This window comes from Denticeps clupeoides, chromosome 6 (genome assembly GCF_900700375.1).
Source record: "Denticeps clupeoides chromosome 6, fDenClu1.1, whole genome shotgun sequence".
Classification (NCBI taxonomy): domain Eukaryota; kingdom Metazoa; phylum Chordata; class Actinopteri; order Clupeiformes; family Denticipitidae; genus Denticeps; species Denticeps clupeoides.
The window spans coordinates 20,200,731-20,223,861 of record NC_041712.1 but is presented as its reverse complement, the minus strand read 5'-3'; the positions used below and the strand labels follow the sequence as shown (position 1 = coordinate 20,223,861).

At 44.1% G+C, this 23,131-nt stretch overlaps 3 protein-coding genes across 3 annotated transcripts; 1 reads left to right on the top strand and 2 right to left on the bottom strand.

Moving 5' to 3' along the window:
- Positions 1 to 699: 699 nt before the first annotated feature.
- pou4f3 (POU class 4 homeobox 3) lies at positions 700 to 2,240 on the bottom strand. Its single transcript, XM_028984078.1, has 2 exons — positions 2,102 to 2,240; positions 700 to 1,708 (listed from the first exon to the last, which is right to left on the bottom strand). The coding sequence occupies exons 1-2, from the start codon at positions 2,219 to 2,221 to the stop codon at positions 818 to 820; spliced, it is 1,011 nt and encodes a 336-aa protein (XP_028839911.1). The 5' UTR covers positions 2,222 to 2,240; the 3' UTR covers positions 700 to 817.
- A 2,855-nt stretch (positions 2,241 to 5,095) lies between these two features.
- On the bottom strand, positions 5,096 to 18,499 carry rbm27 (RNA binding motif protein 27). The gene is made up of 22 exons (XM_028984788.1): positions 18,313 to 18,499; positions 17,481 to 17,599; positions 17,113 to 17,243; positions 16,598 to 16,686; positions 16,342 to 16,520; positions 15,722 to 16,006; positions 14,742 to 14,746; positions 13,785 to 14,247; positions 13,474 to 13,659; positions 12,852 to 12,998; positions 12,606 to 12,747; positions 12,258 to 12,411; positions 11,957 to 12,160; positions 11,301 to 11,453; positions 11,093 to 11,212; positions 10,883 to 10,957; positions 10,497 to 10,664; positions 10,311 to 10,415; positions 7,785 to 7,976; positions 7,604 to 7,687; positions 7,356 to 7,472; positions 5,096 to 7,008 (listed from the first exon to the last, which is right to left on the bottom strand). The coding sequence occupies exons 1-22, from the start codon at positions 18,369 to 18,371 to the stop codon at positions 6,916 to 6,918; spliced, it is 3,270 nt and encodes a 1,089-aa protein (XP_028840621.1). The 5' UTR covers positions 18,372 to 18,499; the 3' UTR covers positions 5,096 to 6,915.
- A 1,000-nt stretch (positions 18,500 to 19,499) lies between these two features.
- On the top strand, positions 19,500 to 22,702 carry nsrp1 (nuclear speckle splicing regulatory protein 1). The gene is made up of 7 exons (XM_028984084.1): positions 19,500 to 19,529; positions 19,923 to 20,010; positions 20,100 to 20,156; positions 20,245 to 20,373; positions 20,696 to 20,903; positions 21,092 to 21,194; positions 21,636 to 22,702. Exons 1-7 carry the CDS (start codon positions 19,510 to 19,512, stop codon positions 22,399 to 22,401), a joined length of 1,371 nt encoding a protein of 456 aa, XP_028839917.1. The 5' UTR covers positions 19,500 to 19,509; the 3' UTR covers positions 22,402 to 22,702.
- The last annotated feature ends 429 nt before the right edge of the window (positions 22,703 to 23,131 follow it).

The following is a 23,131-nucleotide window of genomic DNA, read 5'->3' as shown; positions in this document are numbered from 1 at the left end:
TAAAATAAATGCAATTAACATCCGATAATCCATTTTTTTTTAACCCGTAAAAACCTATCTTTTTCCCCCGATTCTCTCTTTTAGTTCTGACAAGTGGTCTGCGACCGTGTGGGAAATAAAAGGAAGTTTTGAAAGAGCCTCACCGGTTCTCGCTTCATCCCGGGAGCCGCCAGCCTGCAACAGCGCCTCGTCCTGCCCCAGCCTGGTTTTATACCAAAATACAATTAATATTGCATCGTCATTATTTAATAATTTCAACGCCCGCGACATAAAGACGTGACATAAGGACATTTATTATTCAGGGGCGCATGATTAAGGAATGCCGCCCCGCCACCCTCGATGGGGACGTTTTAATGGCTTTTTTTTTTCTACTTTTCAACGCGAGGCGTAAATAAAACCATCCAAACCCCCAAATGCCAGAATATACAAGCACAATATTATTATGTTTTTTTTATAAATAGTAATAAATAACCGGACAGGCGTGTAGAAAATCCTGGTAAATTTATTAAAACAGAAATCCAGATCCGCACACACCGCGCCAGGTGAAACGCGGAGAGCAGCGAGTAACGGGACGTTACGGACGTGCGCGCTTAATTAATATTGAAACTATACATCAGGTCATAAATGATCAGAAACACGCCAAAAAAAAATGGTATGTATATATATGTGTATACATACGCGTGATAATACTGCAGTGAAATAAATCAATAAATACATTAGTCCGTATATTGCATAATTATTCTTTTCGTGTTCTTCATGTATCGCTCCGTTCGGGAAAGTGTGTTATTCCAGCAACAGGGAATATTCCCAGAGTCGGTCAGTGCACCGCCGAATATTTCATCCGTTTCTGTTTCTGCCGCTGGTTGCAGAACCAGACGCGCACCACGTTCTTCTTCAGGTCCAGCTTCTCCGCGATGGCGGCGATCTTCTCGGACGACGGCCGCGGCTGGATGGCGAAGTACGCCTCCAGCGAGCGCTTCTCCGGCGCCGCGATGGACGTGCGCTTCCGCTTCCGCTCGGCGCCGCTGAACAGGTCCGGCTTGCTGTTCTTCTCCCGGTACGCCGCCTCCGCCTCCTCCAGCCAGGCCTGCAGCACGGGCTTCAGGGCGATCATGTTGTTGTGGGAGAGGGTGAGCGACTCGAACCTGCAGATGGTGCTCTGGCTGAGGGAGCCCACGCCGGGGATCTTCAGGTTGGCCAGGGCCGAGCCCACGTCCGCCTGGGTCACCCCCAGCTTTATCCTGCGCTGCTTGAAGCGCTCGGCGAAAGCCTCCAGCTCCCTGGGATCGGACTCCACGTCGCCGACGCAGGCCATGCCGTTGTGGACGGTGAGGGAGTGCGGGTGTCCCATGGCCATGGCCTGGTGGAGGTGGCCCATGGTCTGCAGGTGATGCTGGTGGGCTTGCGTGGTCATGACGGACGGGTCCGGCGGAGCCCCCATCCCGCTGACGGACAGGCTGGAGGAGAGGTGGTCCAGCAGGTCTCCCTCCAGCGTCTGGCTGAGGTGGTGGTGCGAGGCGAGGTTGGAAGGGTGGGATATGGGCACGGTGGAGGAGGTGGAGGTGCAGGGGACGCTGCTCATGGTATGGTAAGTCACGTCCGTCTTGAAGGGATGGCTCTTGCCGTGCGAGGCGATGTCAGCAGCCGCCAGAGCTTCGGCGCGGGCCAGCAGACTCTCATCGAAGCCACCGAATATATTGCCCTGGAGCTGCGAGCAAGAGCGCGCATCCGGAAGTCAGTGGGGAATTCTGTCAGCTCAGGATTAAAAAACATTTTCCAGCACGCGGAGGGAAGCCTCCTCAAAGCACAGGTCATAAAAATTAATATGAAAGCAGCAGCTTTGCTTGAATAGACATGTGGATGAGAGAGAGAGGGAGGGGGGGGGGGGGTCGTGGAGGGGATGGGGATGGGAGGGGGACAGAGAGGTGAGGGACGAGAAATTATTTTGATCGACGTCTGCGATATGCCTACATGTATATATATAAATATCTCTCTCTCTCTCTCTCTCTATATATATATATATATATATATATATATATGGATATTTCTATTGCATTATGGGTAAATATCGGCTCACAGGCCCACCCCAGACACCACGTACCTGCGGGGCAGGCAGGCAGACGCGGCGCATGCCCTCGGGACTCGGGTGCAGGCTGGAGTACTTGGGCTCCTGGAGCACGGGGTGCATGCTGAAGTGCTGCTTCCCGTTCATGGCCATCATCTTCGCTGCGCACCTTGCAGGTAAGTGGCCCTGGCATAGAAGCGGCGCCGGTTACCGTGCGGCTCGCTCATTTCACCGCGGGCTCTTTCCATTGGTGCCGCCTCCTCCCCGGCCTACACACACACACACACACACACACACAAACCCCACTCCACCCCCACGGCAAGCCGCCTCTTTACTCAACTTACAGGCGGTGCGCCGGCGTGGAGCGAGCGCCTCTCCTTCTTTTAACATGACTGCCACATATAAATATAGATTTTTAGGAATATTTTACTGCAGTTAGATATTCTGCTGCATTCTGATACATCCTCCATTGTCGGAAGTAGACGGTGAAGGATTTTCCCTCCTCGCCACCGGGCCTCGAGGCGTCAACGACTTGAGCGGGAGATCGTCGGCTTACCAATGTTCTTATCGCATCACCTCCATTGCAATGGCAGTTAAAGGGCGGAGTACCCCTAAAGGAACAATAATGGGGATCCAACCTCCTGCATAGCGGCCCGTGAACTGCTGTTTGGAACAATTCATCTCTTTTTCAACGTTTCACTGGAGCCCCAGCGCTTAGTTACTCCTTTATTACAATATATTATATTTTTCCTTTAAATATATATATATATAGTGTGTGTATTGTTTTTGCCGCTTTGCCTGGCCTGACCTGGCGAGGAGTTGGCGCTGCGGTTCCCCTCTTATGTTCCCCGTGAACCCCTGATGCTAATGCCATGCTAATGAGCCCCCGTCCCAGTCATTTCACTCTGCCGAGACCTTCCCGCCCCGCTGCAAATGTGCAATTTAATGACCCTTATCAGTTACTGCCACTGTAGCTGCCTGTCCGGACACGGTTGCATTTGTTCTGCTTTCTCATTGGTTTGTCGTACCGGGCCCTCGGAACGCCGCAGGTGGGACGCGGAGCGTTCCCTGGACGGCCTCGGCCACGAGGGCGGCGGCGAAGTCGCGGCCGAACACCAGAGAGCGCGGCGGAGGCGAGGCTCCTCTGCGGCCTTCTCCCGGGCCGCCCACGCGGCGCTGGAAACAGGAGCCGCACATGATCCCGGTCAGCGCTCACGTTCCCCAGACACTCAATAATGCAGCAGGTATGTGGACGGCATCCCTTTCAGCGCTTCATTCTCTTCTTCATTATGGAGATTAAGGCTGCAGCTTTTCTTGGCAAGAAGCAACTTTCGCAGAGCCGGGATGTCATCGTTTTCTTCTCCCAACGTGCACAAACACCATGTCCAAATGTGTCCGTGACAAAAACGCCAGTGTTCATGATGGGACCTTTAAATGGCACGAGTGACATAAATCTGGACAAACTAAGCATGGACGTAGATATGGACAATAACGAATATTAAATGATTATATAATGTACAGAAAAAGCAAAATGTTTACACATACATATAGTACAAAAAGTGTATATGGTGAGGCGTGAGAACATTTTAACAAATTTACAGAAGAACAAAAAATGAACATAACTTTGTTGAGTTGGTTTTTTTTAAACACATGGGTGACAGTATACATAGTGAACAATATTTTATTAAAAATGGCCACAACTTTGAGACTCTAAAACTATTAATGATTGATTCGTCACGAGCTCTCATTAGATATACATATCTCAATTTATGGTTCTCACGCACCAGTATGTATGGCATACATATTTAATGAGCGGTTAAAATGGCTCATTGTAGATTAGGATATTCCGGTAATCATCGTCATTTCGTGGTCATTTCTCACATAAATGTATTACAATGCACACATTGGTGGAAGCTCTTTGGAATCAGATGGAAATAAGGAGTGTTGGGTTTTGCTTTTGTTTGGTTTTCGGTTACCGGGAGTGAAGGTGAACCAGAGGCAAGCCTGTTGGTTTTGTGACACGCGAAACCAAGGCCACGTTTCCCGTTTGAAATACTTGTTCTTCATCAACAGGCTGAAGGCCTCAGTCACCAATTAGTCCGTGCTGCTAATTGGTGGGTGATTTTTTATTGCATAGGTGACACATTTGACCCGAGCGTCTTAATTTAAAATGAAAAGATAACCCGCATATAAGATGATGCTGACCCGAATAAAAATCCCAGTGGTTCGAAAGGCGAGGGCGGCTGCCGCACTCCATCGATGAAGAGGCTCCTGCTGTCCTGTCAAAATAAGGGATGTATAATTCAGCCGTTATTGCTGCATGTGCGGCGCCGCGGCGACACGCCAAAGACTTCGCCTGACATGTTTTATTGATTCCGTTCTTGGTGAAGTGTGACAGGCGCGGGGCATTGCGACCACACTCGGTTAGATGACCGCGCCATTGTTGTTGTGCTTTTTCGCCCTCTCCATTTCCACCCCGCGAGCACGCGCACACACACACACACACATACAAGCAGAGTGCTCATCGCCACGGCGACAGGGGATAAGAGAATGACGAGGGGCCACGGGTGTTGGGTTGACAGTCCCTCCCTGGGGGAGCCTGACGGTGCTTACATTAAATCACATCCACTCCAAGTGGCTTTCACTCCGCTTCCCAAAGTAAGGGCTGCCCATGTATTATGCATTAACATTTGAATATGTCAAAGTCACTGAAGCCAAATTAAGTTCCCCGCACTGTGCTTAAAGTTTGCTTGAGTGGTGTGATTGGGAACCAGTGGAGAACGGCGTACAAGTTTAAACCCTCAGTGACCTGTTACTTCGCCAGGCAGTGTCTACGTCTTCTAGATCTGGTGGAGACGTGGCTTCAAAATGCCCCGGTAAGTGTTAGGATTGGTGGCAATATTTCCTGCATGTGAGACTATACTCAGCGTAGTAGGTCAGAGGAAAGTTGTACATTACAAAGCCAGTAAAGATGCTAACTTGTGTGTACAGGTGGAATAAAATGATAAGAAATGGAAACAGACCACAACATTGATTAAGGTACTGGAATGGTTTGTTAATTTTTTTAAAGTCTCTCATTTTTTTTAATAATTAAACCCATATTTTCTTTTTTGCCCTTTTTTGTTTATCCAATTGTGTTTATTTTTTCAGTTTTTTTTTTTTTGGTTTTATTTTCTGATTCTACCCATTCCTTTATCTTTATTGTAAGCAAACATGCAAGTTAGAAATCCATTTTACAAACAGAAATCTCAAAAAAATACATCCACATATCCTGCAATATATAAACAGTAATATCTTCAAAATCTATTTTCCACTAAATGTATTACACATGATACTTTCATATCATGGCAGTAGTGACAAGATTTCTTTTTACAAGAAATGAGGAAAATAAAAAAGCAAACTTCCACAGTGGGGGAAAAGAAAAAAAAAAAAAAAAAACTCAGGGCAGAAAATGAAATGATCAAATTTACTTACAGTTGCTAATGCAGCCGTCTAAAATGCCACGTTAAAAACAAAAGATATCCCAAAAATATTGTTTTACTAGTTTCCCCCAGTAATCAGAATTATAATTTTTCAATTATAACATATTCAAGGAATATATATAATGTCCTTAAATGGTGGCCACACCCCATGACAGATGTGCTCAGATAGATCTCTAACCAGAAACGTAGAGAACAAACCTATTTCAAAAGGACTGCATTAGTAGGGAATTCTACATTTAATTTTTTAAATACAGTGTGTTAGGACTATTTGTAAAAATTAAATATAATTTTTTTTTTTTCCACGTTTACACATTCACACTGATGTGAGCATATTTGGGAGTACACACGTCACGGCTGGAGCTGGGAGAGTTTCATTTGAAACGAACAAAACCTTTACATCCATCACATTATTGAAACGCGCAATGGAAACAGCAGGAATAAGCGTGGGTGTGGGGACTTGTGAGTATTAGCTAGAAGGAAAATCATTTTAAATAAGAATCTATAAATAAAAGCTGTTCACATGTCATGGTGTAAGCACAGTAAGCAGAGATCTCAAGCCCTCGTGCCACGAATGAACAGGAATCGCTTTGTCTGACCATCAAAAGTATAGTCTGTCCTATTGCTAACATTTACAAAATATACAAAAGGAGAAAGACAAAAAAAAAAAACTAAACCTGGATGCTGTAAAAATTCAGCAGCTAGCTGATCGTATGTAAGGCAAAATTATATTTTAAAAAATTAAACGTTTAAGAGTACATTCAAACCGCACTGTACAGAAATCCTCTCAAAAGCTTACAGTTTGCATTTTAAATATCCTCTTCCAAAGATGTCTTTGGCTTTTGAACGCCAGGGCTCACATGAATACAGCGTGGTGGTACAAGAGCATTCAAATAAACACCCAAACTTGAAGGGTTTTCCTTGTTTACTTGAGAAGATCCCTGGTACCACTGATGTTTAACTTGGTGGAACGTGGTAAGTGTTAAGGGGACTAAGTTACTTTCAATAAACTATTAAAATGGTGTCTACACAGCAGTCACAAATGTTGTGAATTACCTGGTGACGCTAGTGAAACTGAACGTACATTCCTACTTTAGACAGTTGGGTAATAATCTCATCAGAAGTGAGACCAGTTTCACCACGCTTTCAGACATCGTGAACCAGGACAGAGGGGGGTGTGCTGGGAAACAAGGGGAGGAAGGAGGGAGGAAGAAAAAAAAAAAAGAAAAAAAAAGAAAACACAGCCACACTCGTAGGCTTAAAATACTGGAAATAGGTTTGGACACAAAAAAGGTTTCATTTGATGCGTTTGCTTTAAAAAAATAACACAGTCTTATCAACAACAGGAAGGACTCAAGGTCACTCGTAGTTTCATCGCCTCCATGAGCGACTCTCATCTTCCTCATCTTCGTCGTCATCATCTTCCTCCTCTTCCTCTGGAAGCAGAAAGGGACTGATGGCCTCCTATGAAAGTTGAGGTCAATGATGTTAACCAGCTATTAGATGGTTAAAGCTAAAAGATTTTGCGTAATAAAATACACTCGCTATGATTTGACTGGCAGCATCAGATTATATTATATACAAGATCAATGTTAATTAACTGGGGCAGTGGGGGGTCTAGCGGGTTATTGAAGTGGACCCGCCATTGGAAAGTTGCCGGTTCAACCGCCAAGGCGCCACAGAGCAAAGTACCGTCCCCACGCACTGATCCCCAGGCGCCCCCACTGCTCACCAAGGGAGATGGCTTAAAAAGTGTTTCACAATGACAAGCACTTCACTTTCACTGGCCGTTTTCCTGAAGGCATACGTACTGTGCGGACCTCTTCCTTGGACTCCTCCTCTGGCTCCATGGAAACTGAGGCCGTTTTGGGCTTGTACCAAGAGATCTGTAGAATCCGACCTTTGAACTTGGCCCCTTGATTTGCAGCCTGTAAGGTAAATGTGCATGTGGGCTTTTTTTTTGCACAGGTAAACACTACAGCAGCTGAAAGTGGATTGGTAGTTTTATTAAGATGCACTAGTAGTAAAACACAAAGTTGAAGAGAAATAAGCCACTTACGTTCTCAGCCTCGCTCCGTGTCTTAAATGTCATGACAACACTGCTGGCGTCCTGGTCACGGAGTTCCTCAATCTCACCGAATTTCTGAAACATTTAAAAAATGTTATATATATTTAAAAAAAAAAAAAAACAACTTTCAGGAACTAAATTAATGCCCTGTTCTGTTTCCCATCCATCATACCACAAAGTGCGGCATCAGCTCCTCCTTCTCCTCCTGCGTGATCCCCAGGATGATGAGCGCTCGTGGCCGATGGTCCACCACCATGTGGCTGGCCCCGCCCCTTCCCCTCAGGCTGCGCCCTCGGCCCCTGCCGCGCCCGCGCGGTGGGGCTGCCTTGACTCGAACAGGTGGAATCAGCCCCAAGCGCGTTGCCTGAGACACAAAACGTCCATAGTCACACTTCCGCCCTTCTCAATCCAGAACCTCCACAACCAACGGCATCAGGGGACACGCCCACTTATTCAGGCAGGTAATCTACACTTGTTTCAGAAGGTCACAGCTGGGAGCAGATCCTTCTCCTATAGAGCTCTGCAGTTGTGGAACGGCTTGCCTGTCAGTGTCCGGGACTCAGACACAGTCTCAGTGTTTAAATCCAATCTGTTTTCTCGGGCCTTTTGTTAAAGTCCCAGACACTCATTTCACTTCACTTTGACGCAGTGTCAATTATAAAGTCCAGTTTATCACAGAGTCCCCGTTAGACACAGACAGTGTTAAATTCAGCCTAGTTAGGCTGTCCTAGTTAGGGTACCGGGCCACTGTAGCACCAATAACCACATATTTCAGTATCGGTCGTACAGTGCAACCGTCTGCCGCTGCTACTGTTTGTTTTTCTCCGAGACACGGAATCAAGCACCCAGAATACTGGCAGACCCCAGTGAAGAGACCAGCAAATAAATCCTGGTTCCTGACAACTGCTAAACAAGGACATACCATGAAACAAACCAGAGGGTCACCACAGCCGCCACCACCACCGTTACAACTACAGCTTCAGGGATCTTCAAGTGGACTTCAAGTGGAGTAACATCATTAGGGACACATAATCTGGACCATGACACTGACTACATCCTGGACTTCTCCAACCCTACAACTGTAGGACTTATTATTATTATACCATCCCCAACCCTGCACTGACACCATTTGCAGAGAGGGGGTCCCTCTCTGTATCACTCCTTCCCAAGGTTTCTTCCTTTCTTTTTTTTCCTCTCTCCTAGAGTTTTTTTTGTGTGGAGTTTTTCCTTGTGTGCAGAAGGGTTGAGTGTGGGGGGTGTCAACTGTAGGGCCTGTCAAAGCCCATTGAGACATACTGTATGTGATTTTGGGCTATATAAGAAATAAAGGATGTTGTTGTTGTTTCAACAAGCGATTTGCTTATGAATAAGAGCAACGATTATGTAAAGAGCATCATAGGGCACTGAAAACATTCCAGAAAAATATGATCTATACAGATTAAACGGCTCGTGGGGAGGTTGTGTGAAATGCATCGAGGAACAAAACACTTGTGAAAGGCCTGTCCTACTGGATACTCCATAACCGCACTCAGTATACATTGTGCGTGACATGGATATTAATAATGAAACAGATAAGAATGATTGAATTAGATGAACTATATGATTTAACACTAACAATTAAATGGCTTGGTTTTCTGAATTCAGGAGTAATAAGGTTACTTGCAATATGTATGCATTTTATTTTTAGGTACCTTGACAACATGATCTGTGGGGGCATTTTATAAACACACCTTTATTCCAGGATAGCTAAAAACACGGCGTTAAGAAATAATAGCAGGTTGGAATATTTTCTACTGAATTGCCATTACTTTTCCTCCCGTAATTTTGTGCTGCTTCCGGTAAAACATGCTCCGTCCCTGACGATGTCTGGAGATCTTGCCACTCTCCCTGAGATTAATTGTCTTCTTTCTCTCTCTCTCTCTCTCTCCCCTTGTACAAGGAACATCAGCTCAAACTTTAATGCAATGTAATGCACAAGCGAAGGACTGCAGCGTGAGTTGAGCTGGTGAACGCCGCTCCTCAGAGTCTGGTAAGTGCCTGTAGTTTAATGTGTTGATGGGGAAAGGACAACTCATGCATATTTCACCCGCACTAATTTAAGCACACCAGCAGTGCAAAAGCCAGTCTCAGTGTGTGTGTGTGTGTGTGAGTGCGTTAGAGAACCACCCTTCAAAACAAGAAAGTTGCTTTTTACATAGCCTGTGAACAAACACCTTGTACAAGAGAAGGGAATTTCATATTCCTCAACCCACATTCCTTAACAGCAACTCTCTGTTCACACCGTCAGTTCAAATCCATCCAATCAGAACACTTCATAACTCACTGCCCACATGTGTCCTCATTTTCATTCATTCACAGGTTCCTGGTGACTGCTGTAGTGTTCGCACAGATAAGCTCAAGATTCCTTAAATCATACAGTTATCAGTCTGTAGAACTGTTCCGTGAATAAGAATATGGGTGTGAATATCGAAATAAGAGTGAAACCAAAATATCTGTGTGCTCAGCACACAGTTGCAGACTTTGCAGATACAACTTTTGACTTGTGCATCACCATAACAATCACTTCACTTTCATGTCTCATGTATTTGGATTTAAATCAATAATTGTGTAATATAATTTATTTATTGAACTGAGTGATCAATAATCTAAAAATTAATTTTTGTTATAATATTGATGCTGCTGTTGTGCTGGTAAATACCTCCACTTGCAGCTGGCCCAACCTCCTCTTCAGGTCGGTGGTGTCCTCCCCGGAGTTCAGCTTCTTGTGGAAGTCCAGCTCAGCATCAAGAAGCTCCTTCTGGGCCTAAATACAAATTTAACACAGTTAGAATGTTCTCCTGTAGATTTCAGATGATTGTTCACTCATAGAAGAACCCATCCTTACATCAGTCTTGGTCTTAGCCTGGCTGTTGTTGGCATTTGAATGAGCTGCAGGACTTATCTCTGTCTGCAGCTGGGAGATCTTCTCGGTGAGCTCTTTTAGAGTCTTCATGATGTTTGCCCGTTCCTCAGGCTTCATGGTTCTGGTCTTCTCCAGCCTGTTGATCAACACCTGAATGAGAAGCACATTGTTCAATTTGCTGCAGAAAAAAAACCTTCAGGTCTATAAAAGCAGGGACAGTCCCCCAGGGTTAAATGTTTACTAGGGACACAATGTGAATATGAAGATCTAGAACTTTCCAAAACTCAAAGAGTGTAGAACAGTGCAAAACCACATTATAAAAATTGCAAAAATAATTTCACAAGGTTAAAACCACTGCTTTTTCTGACCTTCTGCCATTCAATCTGCTTCTGCAGCATCTCCTGCTTTTTCTTTCTCATGTCCTGCTGCAACTTCATGGCTTCCTAGATTTATATCACAACAAATTACAATAACATATGAACGTTTTTGGAATAATTAATCTATTTAAAACGTCAGTCATCTGCATTAGCATATTTTTGAAGTACTCTGGTTACAGAAAACCAAAAATGCACACACACCTGCTTCTTCTTCAAGACTTCTTGGGCTTCCAGTAATTTGGCCGTCCTCCCCAGGGATTTGGAGGCAGGTTTCAGGACTGTGCGAGAGAACGTCCCCTTCTGAAGACTCAAGGACCCTGCCTACAGAATCAAGAAGGGCTGCTTTTACTTCTCTCAAAATGAAAAAAGAGAACATTACACCAAGTTTGAAGCCTGTCTACAGGCAAACCTGAAATGTCACCGCAGAGGCCTCGGGGCTGGGGCTCAGACTGGAGTTGAGGTGTTCCGTGGAGGTGGTGGGTGGAGAGCTGATCCCGGGTCTGGGTTTGGGGATGGTCTTATTCAGCACATAGGCCCCTGGGCTGTGGAGTTTATTAATCACCTGGAGTGCGGGGAGAAGCACACTCTGTGACTGGTTCTGATTTCACTAACAATTTTTTCCTCTCATTCTGTCAGGTCCATCCATCCAACGAGACTCCATAATTAACCAAACCAACTTCTTGTGACCCTAAATTGCCAAACGTTGCTGTTCAGCATTGTACTGCTTTTTTTAATGAATAATACATTTATAAGCAATACGCTAATGTATTTTTTTTTACCAGTATATACATTTACAGCCTACTATTCTCATGATGCATGAAAAATCAATACATCTTGTATAATTTGCATAAAATCATACAGAAAGGATTTTTTCCCGAAAAGAAAGTAATATTTCATTGTGATACACTCAATGTGTGTCATATTATTTAATTCATGCTAATGTCAACTTGAAAGTTGAACATTAATCACACTGAAATGATGAATTCTCCATAATAATAATAATAAAAAAAAAAGGTTTTCGGTTTTCCTCTCACTTGTGTGAAATGTCAAATAACGTATAGTTACCTTGTGCGTGGCTGGGTGCTCAGTTGGCAGGCTGGCATTAGGGGCAGATCCCTGGTCCTGGGTCTGCCCACTGGGCTCACGGTGCCAGTATACCCGGATAAAGCGGTTGTCGAGGACTGCCTGAATGCTGGATATGGCCCGTCGGGCCTCCTCATTGGATGTGTACTGGATGAGAGCTGCTTCTGGGTCACCGCCAAACACAACCTGAGGAGATCAGATCGACACAAACTATTTAACAACAGCTATTAAGAGGCATAGATTGCACATAGAGGTCAGTCAGAACACCATGAAAAAGCCCTACCTGAATATTTACTATAGTCCCAAACTTGCAGAAGTGCTCGTTTAACTTGGTGATGTTGTTGAGTTCCCGTGGGATCTTGCGGACCTCCAGTTTGGTATTCACGTAATGGTTCTTCTTGGGAAAGTTGGGCTTATGCTGGTTGTTGAAATTTGGCCTTCAAATGGAAAAAATAAATCAGATAACAAATAGGATGTATAACACCAGAAAATACCATTGACAAGACTGCTGTGAGGGTGTTTTGTTCTGTGATGAAATTATATTTATATATTTCCTCAAACATCATATGAGACTAATTAATAAGATTAAAAGTTGGGGGATTTGGTCCATGTGAAGCTGCCGCTCTCTTACTTTTCAATAAGTGATTTCTTGGCCTGGGGGCAATCAATAGAGTTGAGGGTCCTCTTCCTGCTTTCAACTTCTTTGCCAAACTGTGATTCAATTGTAGATGTGATTGTCACTGATGGCTCTGTCTGGATCACTATGTTTGCAGCTGAAAGGATGAGACAGAAATACATAAACTCACCCAACACAATTTCAGACTATGGTTTATTATATAGCTCGGTCTGTGGGATAGAACTGAGTCACATCTGCTACCTCGTGAGCCCTGACAATCCCCAGCCGTAAGGCCAATCAGGTTGGACCTCTGGGTCTGAATCCGTGGGATGAAATGGCGGTACTGTTGTCGGCTCAACCCAGTCAGGGCCGGTGCCTCGGGGTTGTACGCCTCAAGGTCATATGGGTCTAAAAGAGGGATAAACACGATAAGCAAAAATATGAATGCTACGCACCAAACCAACCATCAAGTTATTTCCTGTCATTACTGTGGAAACAGCGCCATTTACTGGTCAAATCCTGCTACTGCAATATCTGATGCAGGCCAAGAAACACATTTCTGCAAACCCTGTATATAATCGTTCAAAAAAAATTATGAAGTGGAATTGAGTTCAGTATTAGGTTTGATTTGAACAGCTTAATCATAAATAAGCATAATGACAAGGTCTGAAAACAAATAAACTACAGATGCAATTACACGACAAGCCCATATGTAAGACACTTAAACACAGGCAGATTTTACAGGCAGAGTTAAAAAAGAAAAAATATTTTATATAAATATATATAGACACACACACACACACACACACACACACACAAAATGTACATAAAATTAAGTACTACTACAGTGCACATTCTGCCATGAAAAAAAAGTGCTGCTTACATTCTGAGACAGAGTACTGAGGATGGAGAGGAAGAGAGGAAGAGGAGGAAGAAGGAGTGGGAGGAGCAGGAGGAGCGGGAGGAGCAGGAGGAGGAGGAGGATGTCCTACTCCAGGAGGAGCCAAAGCAGAAGTGCTGCCACTCAGAGAAGGATTTTCATTGCCACTGGCTGGGATCAACATAGCTCCTATAGAAAACACAAGAGCTAAGCTAAATCTGAGATAGAACCCATTTGCGACAGAACCCTCTGTGACAGAACTGCAATGCAACAGTACAAAAACAGACATATATGAATTTGAAGGACCTCCTCACCGGGCATTGGAAAGATTCCTGGAGGAGGGGGCTGCCCGTGGGCGTGGGGCGGCGGCCCGTGGGCGTGGGGCGGCGGCCCGTGGGCGTGGGGCGGCTGAGCGTGGGGCGGCTGCCCGTGGGCGTGGGGCGGCTGCCCGTGGGCGTGGGGCGGCTGAGCGTGGGCGTGGGGCGGCTGCCCGTGGGCGTGGGCCGGCTGAGCGTGGGCGTGGGCCGGCTGAGCGTGGGGCGGCTGCCCGTGGGCGTGGGGCGGCTGCCCGTGGGCGTGGGGCGGCTGCCCGTGGGCGTGGGGGGGCATGTGCAGATTGGGTGGTGGCTCAGTCATGGGGGGCATGGGCAGCCGTGTCGGGGGCATTCCAGGTGGAGGGGGTGGAAACGGTATCATAGTCGGTAGGGTGAGGTCATCCACAATGAGTGGGTCATTGCCATGGTCAAAGGGGCAGAGGTCACCGCGGACACAGAACCCCTTTCTGTAGAAGAAAAAAAAAAAAAAAAAAAAAAAAAAACAGATTAAACAATTAAAAGTGAAACAAATGTCGTATTCCTGGCATCCAGCTGCATGTCAGGAAAAATAAATATTAAATGAACCAAATTTAAGAACGTTATTACATAATAAGCTCCCACTCCTGTAGAACAAACATAAATTACTGTTTAACATAGTTACCTGCATAAGCCCTATTAGAAAGGCCTGACAGAAGCAGAATCCTACAGAATTCCATCGATCAGATAATCAATAATCTATTAGTCAAAGACAACACAAGTAAACGCCAAATTTGTTTTGGGGCTGCTTTGCTGCTTCAGGTCATGGAAGACTTTAACTCTGCCGTCTAACAAAAAATCCCGAAGGAGAATGTCCAGACATTTGTTCGTGACCTCAAGCTGAAACAAACTTGGGACAAGTTGAAGGACAATGAGCCAAAAAAAAAAAAAAAAAAAAAAAAAAGCAGCAGCAAGTCCAACTCTGGCTGAAGAAAACCAGAATGAAGACTTGAGTGGACTAGTCAAAGTCCTAACCAGAATCCTATTGAGATGCTGTGGCATGACCATAAAAAGGTGGTTTGTGCTTGAAAAACCCTTAACCCTTTTCCTCCCTTAAAATCCTTTACTGAACCATATTTTGTGTTTATTTCTTTTTGACTAATTGACTTAATATTAACATTTCAATGTAACTGCCATGGAAAAAAAAAGAAGAAACCAGCGAGGGGTCAAACACTTTTTCACACCACTGTTTTTATCTGTCACTGTTCAAATAAACCTACCATTGAATGTAGAGACTCATCATTTCTTTGTAAGTTGGCAAACTTATATACATGTATTGTATATACATACATACATATATATATATTTTTTTTACATATAAATACACACACAAAGAACCACTGCAAAAAGCTGCATGCTCCTGGTTTCATCAAAACTGACAACCTATAACACACCTGGCGCAAGAGCAATATGCAAATTAGGGGTGCAAAAGCCCTATCAATCTTCATAAAAGCAGCACGATGCATATAATTCAGTAAAATGACCAGCTGCTTTTTCCACACAATGTCCCCCCAACTCCAGATGAATGCAGGTCCTAAGCTTCAGCTAAGCCTCAAACGGCACAACTGGCATGATAATGCCCCTGGGCTTGTGAGACAGAGGGGTAAATATAAACACTGCCCCAAGATACGCCCACACAGGGGACACGCAGGAACTGTGACACTGAGATCATTAGTAAGGTGACACACAAACATACTCTATGACACACAACTGCTATTAAGCCCATTTAGGAAAAGCGACTGGCTGTAGAGCATTTTTAAAACACACTAATATGGACGATGGAACCTATTTTCAAGCAGAGAGTACACAAAAACACACAAAAGATCAACTCAACTGGTGAACAATCTAAACAGTAATTCTCTTCAAAGTACCACAAAGTAAAAGCGTCTGTGGTGTCTCACCATCGTAATCGCGGCAGCGCTGCTTCAGGCTAGAGCTCTTTCTGAAGGGCTTGGACTTGTTGTGGTTCAGGTAAAAACTGGACCAGTTCTCCGTGGTGCTGTCGGGCAGGTGAGCCGGTGTTACCACGGTGACCGAGCTCGGGAGCGCGCCCCCCCCGGAGGAGGGGAACTGGTGCTGAGGAGGGGGCATGGAGAGAAGTGGGGGAGGAGGGTTCCCCATGGGTGCCGGAGAAGGGGTGTAGAGTTCTGGGTCCTTCCTTTCGACCTCAAATTTGGATCTGTGCTCTGTTACAAAAAGACAAAAAGTGCTCAGAACCGGGTTACCCTACTGCAACATGGGTACTTCAAATGATGTGTTCAATGTTCATATGCAATCTCCAATACTCCACACTTTCAACCACATATACGCCACTGCATTTAATGTGAAATAATCAGCATCAGTCCTGCTCACATCGCCCACACTGGCCTTTCTGCAACAGTTCATTCATTCTTACCTCTTCCTCCCCCACCGCTGTTAGATTCTCACCCACATGCACTACAGTTCCTGGTCGTCCTTAAATTCTCATCTGAGCTTCCTATTCAAAGCAGGTGCACCTTCGCCATCCCCGTAGCGCGCTCACCTCGTCCTCTGCTCTTCCCCCGGCTGCCGCTGCGGCTGCGACTCCTGCTACGGCTGTAGCTCCGCCCTCGCGAGCTCCCTTGCCAACGCTCATGCCGCTCGCGGTAGGACTCGCCACCTTTCCCGTGACGCTCCACGTCCCGACGTTTGCGCTCGTCACGGCGCCGCTCGTCTCTGCTCCTGCAGGGGACAGGGATTGGTGCGTTAAAGACCGGGTCATCGTTACGGATCGCTCAGCAGCTGCACCGGGAGCCTACCTCGATTCGTTAAAATCAGGACGGTTCCTCAGTGGACTTCTCCTTCTTCTGGATTCACGGTCATCCTCGACATGAGGATGAGGATCGGGCTGAAAATTGGGCAAACAAATAATCTGTAACCAGCCATTACTATCATTCAAACGCTAACAGAGCAGTTAGTACTGTGTGGTATAAACGCTATGCGATATAGATAACCGGAGAGGTTCTGATTATACCAGCCTATCGCAGAAATGGCCGCTCCTCTCAAAAACTACCATGTTCACATCACGTGTGAGAAACCACGCCTACTTGCAGTGCGGGCCATTCGTTTTGCAGGGTTTCCGCAGAAACTTCCGCAGAAGTCCACGATGAATCTGTAAAAACTTTATTATGCAACTTCCTGCTGTAGTGCCTCTGCTATGGACATGTTACCCATTCAAAAACAGCTACATTTAAATTTACTCATCACATTTAACACCGCAATATATACAAGTCTATGGTTAAAGTTATATTGCACAGCGCCAAGAGCAGCGTACCTCTTCTTTCTCCTCGGGTTTCTGCTGCGAGACTTTTGTCTCTTCCTTCGCTGCTTCTTTAGGAGGTGGACTTTCCAGGTAGTTTTTGGTGGTTAAGCATTCAAACAGCTTATCAACAAATCCAGTTGTCTCTGGGGGTGGGGGCAAAAATAAATAAATAAATAAATAAATTCCACTTGGGCACATTCATCCAAAATATATACACTTATACAGAATGATACAAGTAGATTATGGTTGTGTTACAGTAGACAGTTCAATATGAACCATGCAACAAACTGATATTAATAAAAAATGGAGCAAATAAGAAAAAAACATTGTCCAATCAACACCATACCAGTAATCAGTAGGTAAAAATTTGGTGCACGTACCTTTTTGCAAGAAAACATCCAGCTGATCTGCACAAAGGGCCTTCAGCTCTTTCTCGGGTTTATCCTTCTTTACTAAAGCCACAACGTAATTAGCTAATGCAGATGGGTCAGCATCGCATCTGCAAGAAGCGGATCATTAATAAAATAAGTATTAAAGACGTTCAACCCATTCAAATGCCCCCCCCCAGCTCTTGTGGAATTATCACAACTAGCATGTCTGGCTGTGTATACAAGTTGTTAACTTTCACTCGTGATAAGTTGCGTGCTAGTGTGTTCTTATAGAACCTACGTAGAGGACACGGATTGCACGCTTTTCAGAAACGGGAGTCTTAAATGCCATACTATTCCAAAACTGCACAAGAGCCAACCAAGGGCCACTAAACGTGGCATGCTTCGGGCAACAATTAAACCAAACTCTGAAACAGGTTAATTTCGATACCCAAGCGCACTTCACATAGTCGACAAGGCCAGAATGAGAACATTGCCATAGCAGGAAATAATATTTCCACGGTGAGATCAGCGCCCCACAACAAGCCAGACTCGGATATGGCGATGGCCTGGCTATAAACACGTTGGGCTGGTAGCAGTCCACCACTTAAGCGAGCTAGCACGCTAGCAGCAAGCTGGCAAATGACGCGAAAGAGGCACGACAAAAAGTAACACATTCAACGTGCCGTTAACCTTACACATCGGTAGATCAGATCGACGTATTCCACGCACATAACTAAGCGCATTTTTTTATTCACGAAAGGTGCTGCCACATCTTGCGCTAGCAGGCTACCTTGCTATGCTACGTTAGCAAGCTAAGCTAAAATGTCAATTCACCACTCACATTGGTTCCAGGAGTTTTGCCAGCCATGACTTCAAGGCGTCAACATTATCAATGATCATCGTGACAAGGACTTTCTTAACACTGACTATGAGAATAACGTTGCTTTGAATGTTGCTGCGCTCATCGTCTATAAAAAATGTTGAGTTTTGGGGCCTTAACAAGCAAGTCACTTGCGCGTCTGACGAACTGCTTTACGTTCAAACGAACACGGCAACATGACAAGCAGTGCAACCGACCAATCCGCTTCCAGAATTGGGGGGCCATCGTGAAATCCAACCAATCATTACCCTCCATGCCGGGACGAGGGCTGATCCGCTGGCGTTTGTGTATGTGTTGATAGAATTAGAATACGTTTCAATTTGGGGGAGATCCGTTACCAGAAAGCGCAATATATAGTTACAAAGATAGTATCAACTGATACGCAATAGATTGAGATGTTTATAACTGATATTATAATGTAATGTATGTTATGAGGAACCGTGGAAGTTAAGCTGATCTGCTCAAAGAGCTCATTGTATGAAGTGAAACAGTGCCCTAGGGTTAAAACGTTGGTGCATTAAAAACCGATGGATTGCTCGGATGATCGGTTGCCCTGGGTTTCACTTCACTTTCGCTTCAAACGAATGCTTTTCTTGAATTAAAACACGATCAGTCTGTGGAAGTTGACATCTGTTTATTATTATTCAGAACCAGTCTAATAAATGCAGTAATAGCTAAAGTACTATTAATGATAGCACAACGTTAATTTTAGATACTTACAGTACCTCCCCCACACACACCATTCAAAAGTGTAAACTGACTTAAAGCAAATTTGATAATTACATTAATTCGTTGGTTTGCCGCACTGAAACACTTTAAAGTTGGCCGGTTAATTCTACTTTATCTGCGTTAGTGTGTTTAGTACAGAAACGTAATACTCTTCCTGTGTAAATCGCCCAACACAGCATATTGCAAAGGTCTAGGTCTAGCATTTTCCGCGCAGCCCCATGCGAACACATTTTTGAAAGTTGTTTGCACTTTCGTTAACATAACTGACAACATTTTCTTCTAACAAAACCTATAATGAAGTTTACATTTTGTTGTACATTTTTAAAGTATTTATTATAACGCAACAGAATCATTTAACCATGGAACATTTTATGACTGTGGTAATAGCGAATCTGCGGAGCGGCTAATCGGAGTCCCATCAGAATCAAGATGGCGGTTCCTGGTAAACAGTAAGTAACGTGATGCTTCATTATTTTAACCGTAACTTTTTTTTAAGAATAAAAAGTACTATATGCAACATGTTGGTCATGTCAGCTTACATCTGAAATGAGTGTATTCTCGTTAAATGGTTTAGCGTGCAATCATGCTAAACAAGAAACCATGCCCAGTGGTTAGCCTTGTACATTGCTAACCAGTATTTATTTATTCACTTGGTAATGACCGATGACATCTTTACGTTTTTGGCGCAATGCAATATTTTTTCGTCAGTAGTCTGACTGATATATAATAATGCATCTAGGGTTTAAACACTCCTATGATGTTTTAATATTTAGAGTATTGCTTTGGCAACAGAGTTGCTTTAGCTGTGTGTAAATGTACCAAACTAACATTTTGCTTTTGAGGTACGGATTGATTTTGCCACAGAAAAGCTCTACCAAATCTACCGCTCTCTCTCGACCCTCCATTTTTGGAGATGACTCTGACGATGAGGTAAATGACACCGAGCTCACATTGATTTTGTGTGCGTTATTATTGCCGACCATGTTCAGGGATTTACTGCAATATTTACGCTTCTGTAGACCTCAGTGGGGAAGACTTTGCAGAAAGAAGCAGTAAAGAAGAAGATGATGAAGCAGGTGATGTGATGTGCAGCACATTATTGAAAACAGTAAGAGTGTGGTTGAATGCTAATGGCTGTTTTTTTTTTTTCTTCATTGCATTAAGACCCGCCTGGAGATGCAGAAAGCACTGGATCAAGATAGCAGCGTTTATGAGTATGACGCGGTTTATGACGACATTCAGAAACAGAGGCTGGAGAGCAGTAAGAAAGCTCTGACCGGAATAGACAAAAAGGTATGTGTCTGTCAGTCATGATTTATTTGAGATCTGTACTGTACTCTATCAGTGTCGTCTGTACTGGTTGTACTGTACTGTACTGTTTTTCTCTTATTTGCTTTTACTGTTTTCTTAAATTGCTTTTACTGTCACATCACATGACACTGGTACAGTATAGGGCATGTGAGTGAAATTCTTGTGTGCAAAGCCTCTTATCCATCAGTGGGTTGCAAAAACAACAAACATGTACATGTTTATCTATGTGTACGTACATAAATAAATGAATAGTATTAATTTTTTTCTTCTGACTTTGCCTTTTCTTTTTAAATATGTTATTCAGCCCAAGTACATAAACCAGCTACTGAAAGCTGTGGAAGAGAGAAAGAAAGAGCAAGAACGCAGAGATGAACGAAAAATCCAGAAGGAGAGAGAGGCTGAGGGGGACCAGTTTGCTGATAAAGAGGCTTATGTCACTTCTGCCTATCGGCAAAAGCTGAAGGAGAGAGAAGAAGAACTGGAGAGAGAGAAGAGGCAAGCTCAAATTGAAGGTATGAGTAGAGTACACTTATTTATAATGCATCATTTATGTCTTAATACCTGCTGTTTCAGTTCCACGGGAGTTAATGATAAAATAAGTCTGACGCACAGTCCCAATGCTTAAAAATTTACTGCATCCTGTGTCTGAAGCTGAAAGCACTCAGAGGTGTTTGTGTTGCTCTGTGTTTCTTTTCACCAGCTGCTTTGGATGTAAAGAAGCAGAAGGACTTGAGTGGGTTTTACAGACATCTACTGAATCAGACAGTAGGGGAGGAAAGTGTACCTGATCGAAGTGCACAAAGGTGAGAATTTATTTTGATGCCTTTGTATCTGGACTCACACACTACAGTTTATTTGGACCCCCAACCCTGCCTGTACACAATGACTGAAGAAATTGGAAATTATTTAATTTAATACTAGTTCAGTTCCTACAATTTAGATCTAACTACCGATTGTACATCGCTCTGGATAAGGCCGTCTGATAAATGCTGTAAATGTAACGGCAACGCTCTCCTGCACATCCCACGGTCTTGCCTTAAGCAGAAGGGTAACCGAGCCTTCCAAATTGCTGTGTCCCGCCTTAGTGTTTTAGAAATAAAGTTGACTTGACTTGACTACCATGTAACCCTTTGAATGAAATAAAAACACAAATGACCTTTTCCCACAATGTTTAAATATTTTGATGCACTAGTAATACTGTATTAAAAAAATTAAAAGATCGTTTTTTTTTTTTTTAATCATAGGGATGAAAAGGCAAATTCCACCGCCCCATCAGAAAAACAGAGTTCTCCTCCTCCATCTCCACCTGCCCATGACTCAGACTCACACAGTGACCAGGAGCAGAAAGCTGGAAAGACTGAGTTCAACAAGTCCTCTGTGAACAGTGCCCATTCCAAACGGCAGTACAGGCAGAGGTCTCCTTCCTCTGGCAGTGGGGATGAACGGCCTAAAGAAAAAGGTCGAGAGCGTGAGAAGAAAAGCCACAAACACAGAGAGAGGGATAGAGGAAGGGACCGAGGCAAAGATGATCGACATAGCCACCGGAGAGATGACAAGGAACACAGAAGGGACAGGGAGAGGGACAAAGAGAGGACAGATGATCGCAGCAAGGGGAGGAAGGACAGAGAAAGGGAGAGAGATGACAGACATGGAAAGAGGGACCGGCGTGAAGCTAGTCCGAGAGACAAAGAGGGGGATAAAAATGGGGAGAGGGAACGTGAGAAGGAAGGCGAAGGACACAAAGTCAAAGAAAAGGAAAAATACAGAGGGGAGGAAAGAGTTAAAGCCAAGGAAGACAAGGACCGAGAGAAAACAGCAGATGGACACAGCACAGAGAAAGAGAAGTCTGGACCGCAAGGTGAGGATACAATTACAGATTCAGCTCCTGAGCCTAGTAAGTTTGCTAAGCGCAGCAGTGAACAGACTGTCAGCTCGGCGAGGGATAGGTATCTGGCCCGCCAGCTTGCACGCTCTGCAGTGAAGACGTACATTGAGAAAGAAGAAGACTGAGAAGCTCAATCAAGTCACAGCAGAGACTTTTCACGAATCATTCTGCAACAGATATGTCTAGTTTAGTACAAATGTGACCGAACTGTGTGAAGACAAATATAATGATCGTGTGACTGAAATGAGTGAGTGAATCTGAGATGTGTTCTGGATATTTTTTGTGATTCGATTTATATCCTGATGTATAAAATGAATCATTGGCTGTATTGTTATCATCAATAAATAGGTTGAATGGCTCGCTCCATTGTTTAATATTGTCATCAGTGGACACTTTTGAACAATTAAAGGTTGAGTTTATAATGCACTGAGGTTTTTTTTTGTGTTGATAGAATTGTATTTGTGAAGATTAATGTATTTCTGATTATCAAACCTGATCACTGATTTCAACTACTTAAGCAAGGTTTATTGGAATAAGGATGGTAGTAACCTTGAATCACAAAGGTTCAAATCCCACTTACTAGCCTTGTGTCCCTGAGTAAGACACTTAACCCTGAGTTGCTCTGTAACTACTGATTGTAAGTCGCTCTGGATAAGGGTGTATGATAAATGCCATGAATATAAATGTAAACAAGCCTTTATCAATGTGTAATGTGCAATTTTGTCCTTTATATTATAGACATCTGTAATGAAATGTTAGAAATGATCTTGCATTAGAAATGAACAATGCCTCAGATGATCATAATACGTCCTTCGTTCACACGTTGCACGTCCGTGCGTGAAATAAACTCCATCT

Bases quoted from the DNA above. Each gene is read 5' to 3' on its own strand.
- rbm27 (XM_028984788.1), bottom strand. From the start codon at position 18,371: ATGATCATTGATAATGTTGACGCCTTGAAGTCATGGCTGGCAAAACTC. The intron at 13,660-13,784 runs GTGAGGAGGTCC...TGTTTTCTATAG, and splicing joins AGGAATCTTTCCAATGCCCG to GAGCTATGTTGATCCCAGCC. The intron at 10,958-11,092 runs GTGTGTGTGCAT...ATATAAATCTAG, and splicing joins AAGTCTTGAAGAAGAAGCAG to GAAGCCATGAAGTTGCAGCA.
- nsrp1 (XM_028984084.1), top strand. From the start codon at position 19,510: ATGGCGGTTCCTGGTAAACA. The intron at 20,011-20,099 runs GTAAATGACACC...ACGCTTCTGTAG, and splicing joins GAGATGACTCTGACGATGAG to ACCTCAGTGGGGAAGACTTT. The intron at 21,195-21,635 runs GTGAGAATTTAT...TTTTAATCATAG, and splicing joins CCTGATCGAAGTGCACAAAG to GGATGAAAAGGCAAATTCCA.
- pou4f3 (XM_028984078.1), bottom strand. From the start codon at position 2,221: ATGATGGCCATGAACGGGAAGCAGCACTTCAGCATGCACCCCGTGCTC. The intron at 1,709-2,101 runs GTACGTGGTGTC...TCTTGCTCGCAG, and splicing joins TCTGCCTGCCTGCCCCGCAG to CTCCAGGGCAATATATTCGG.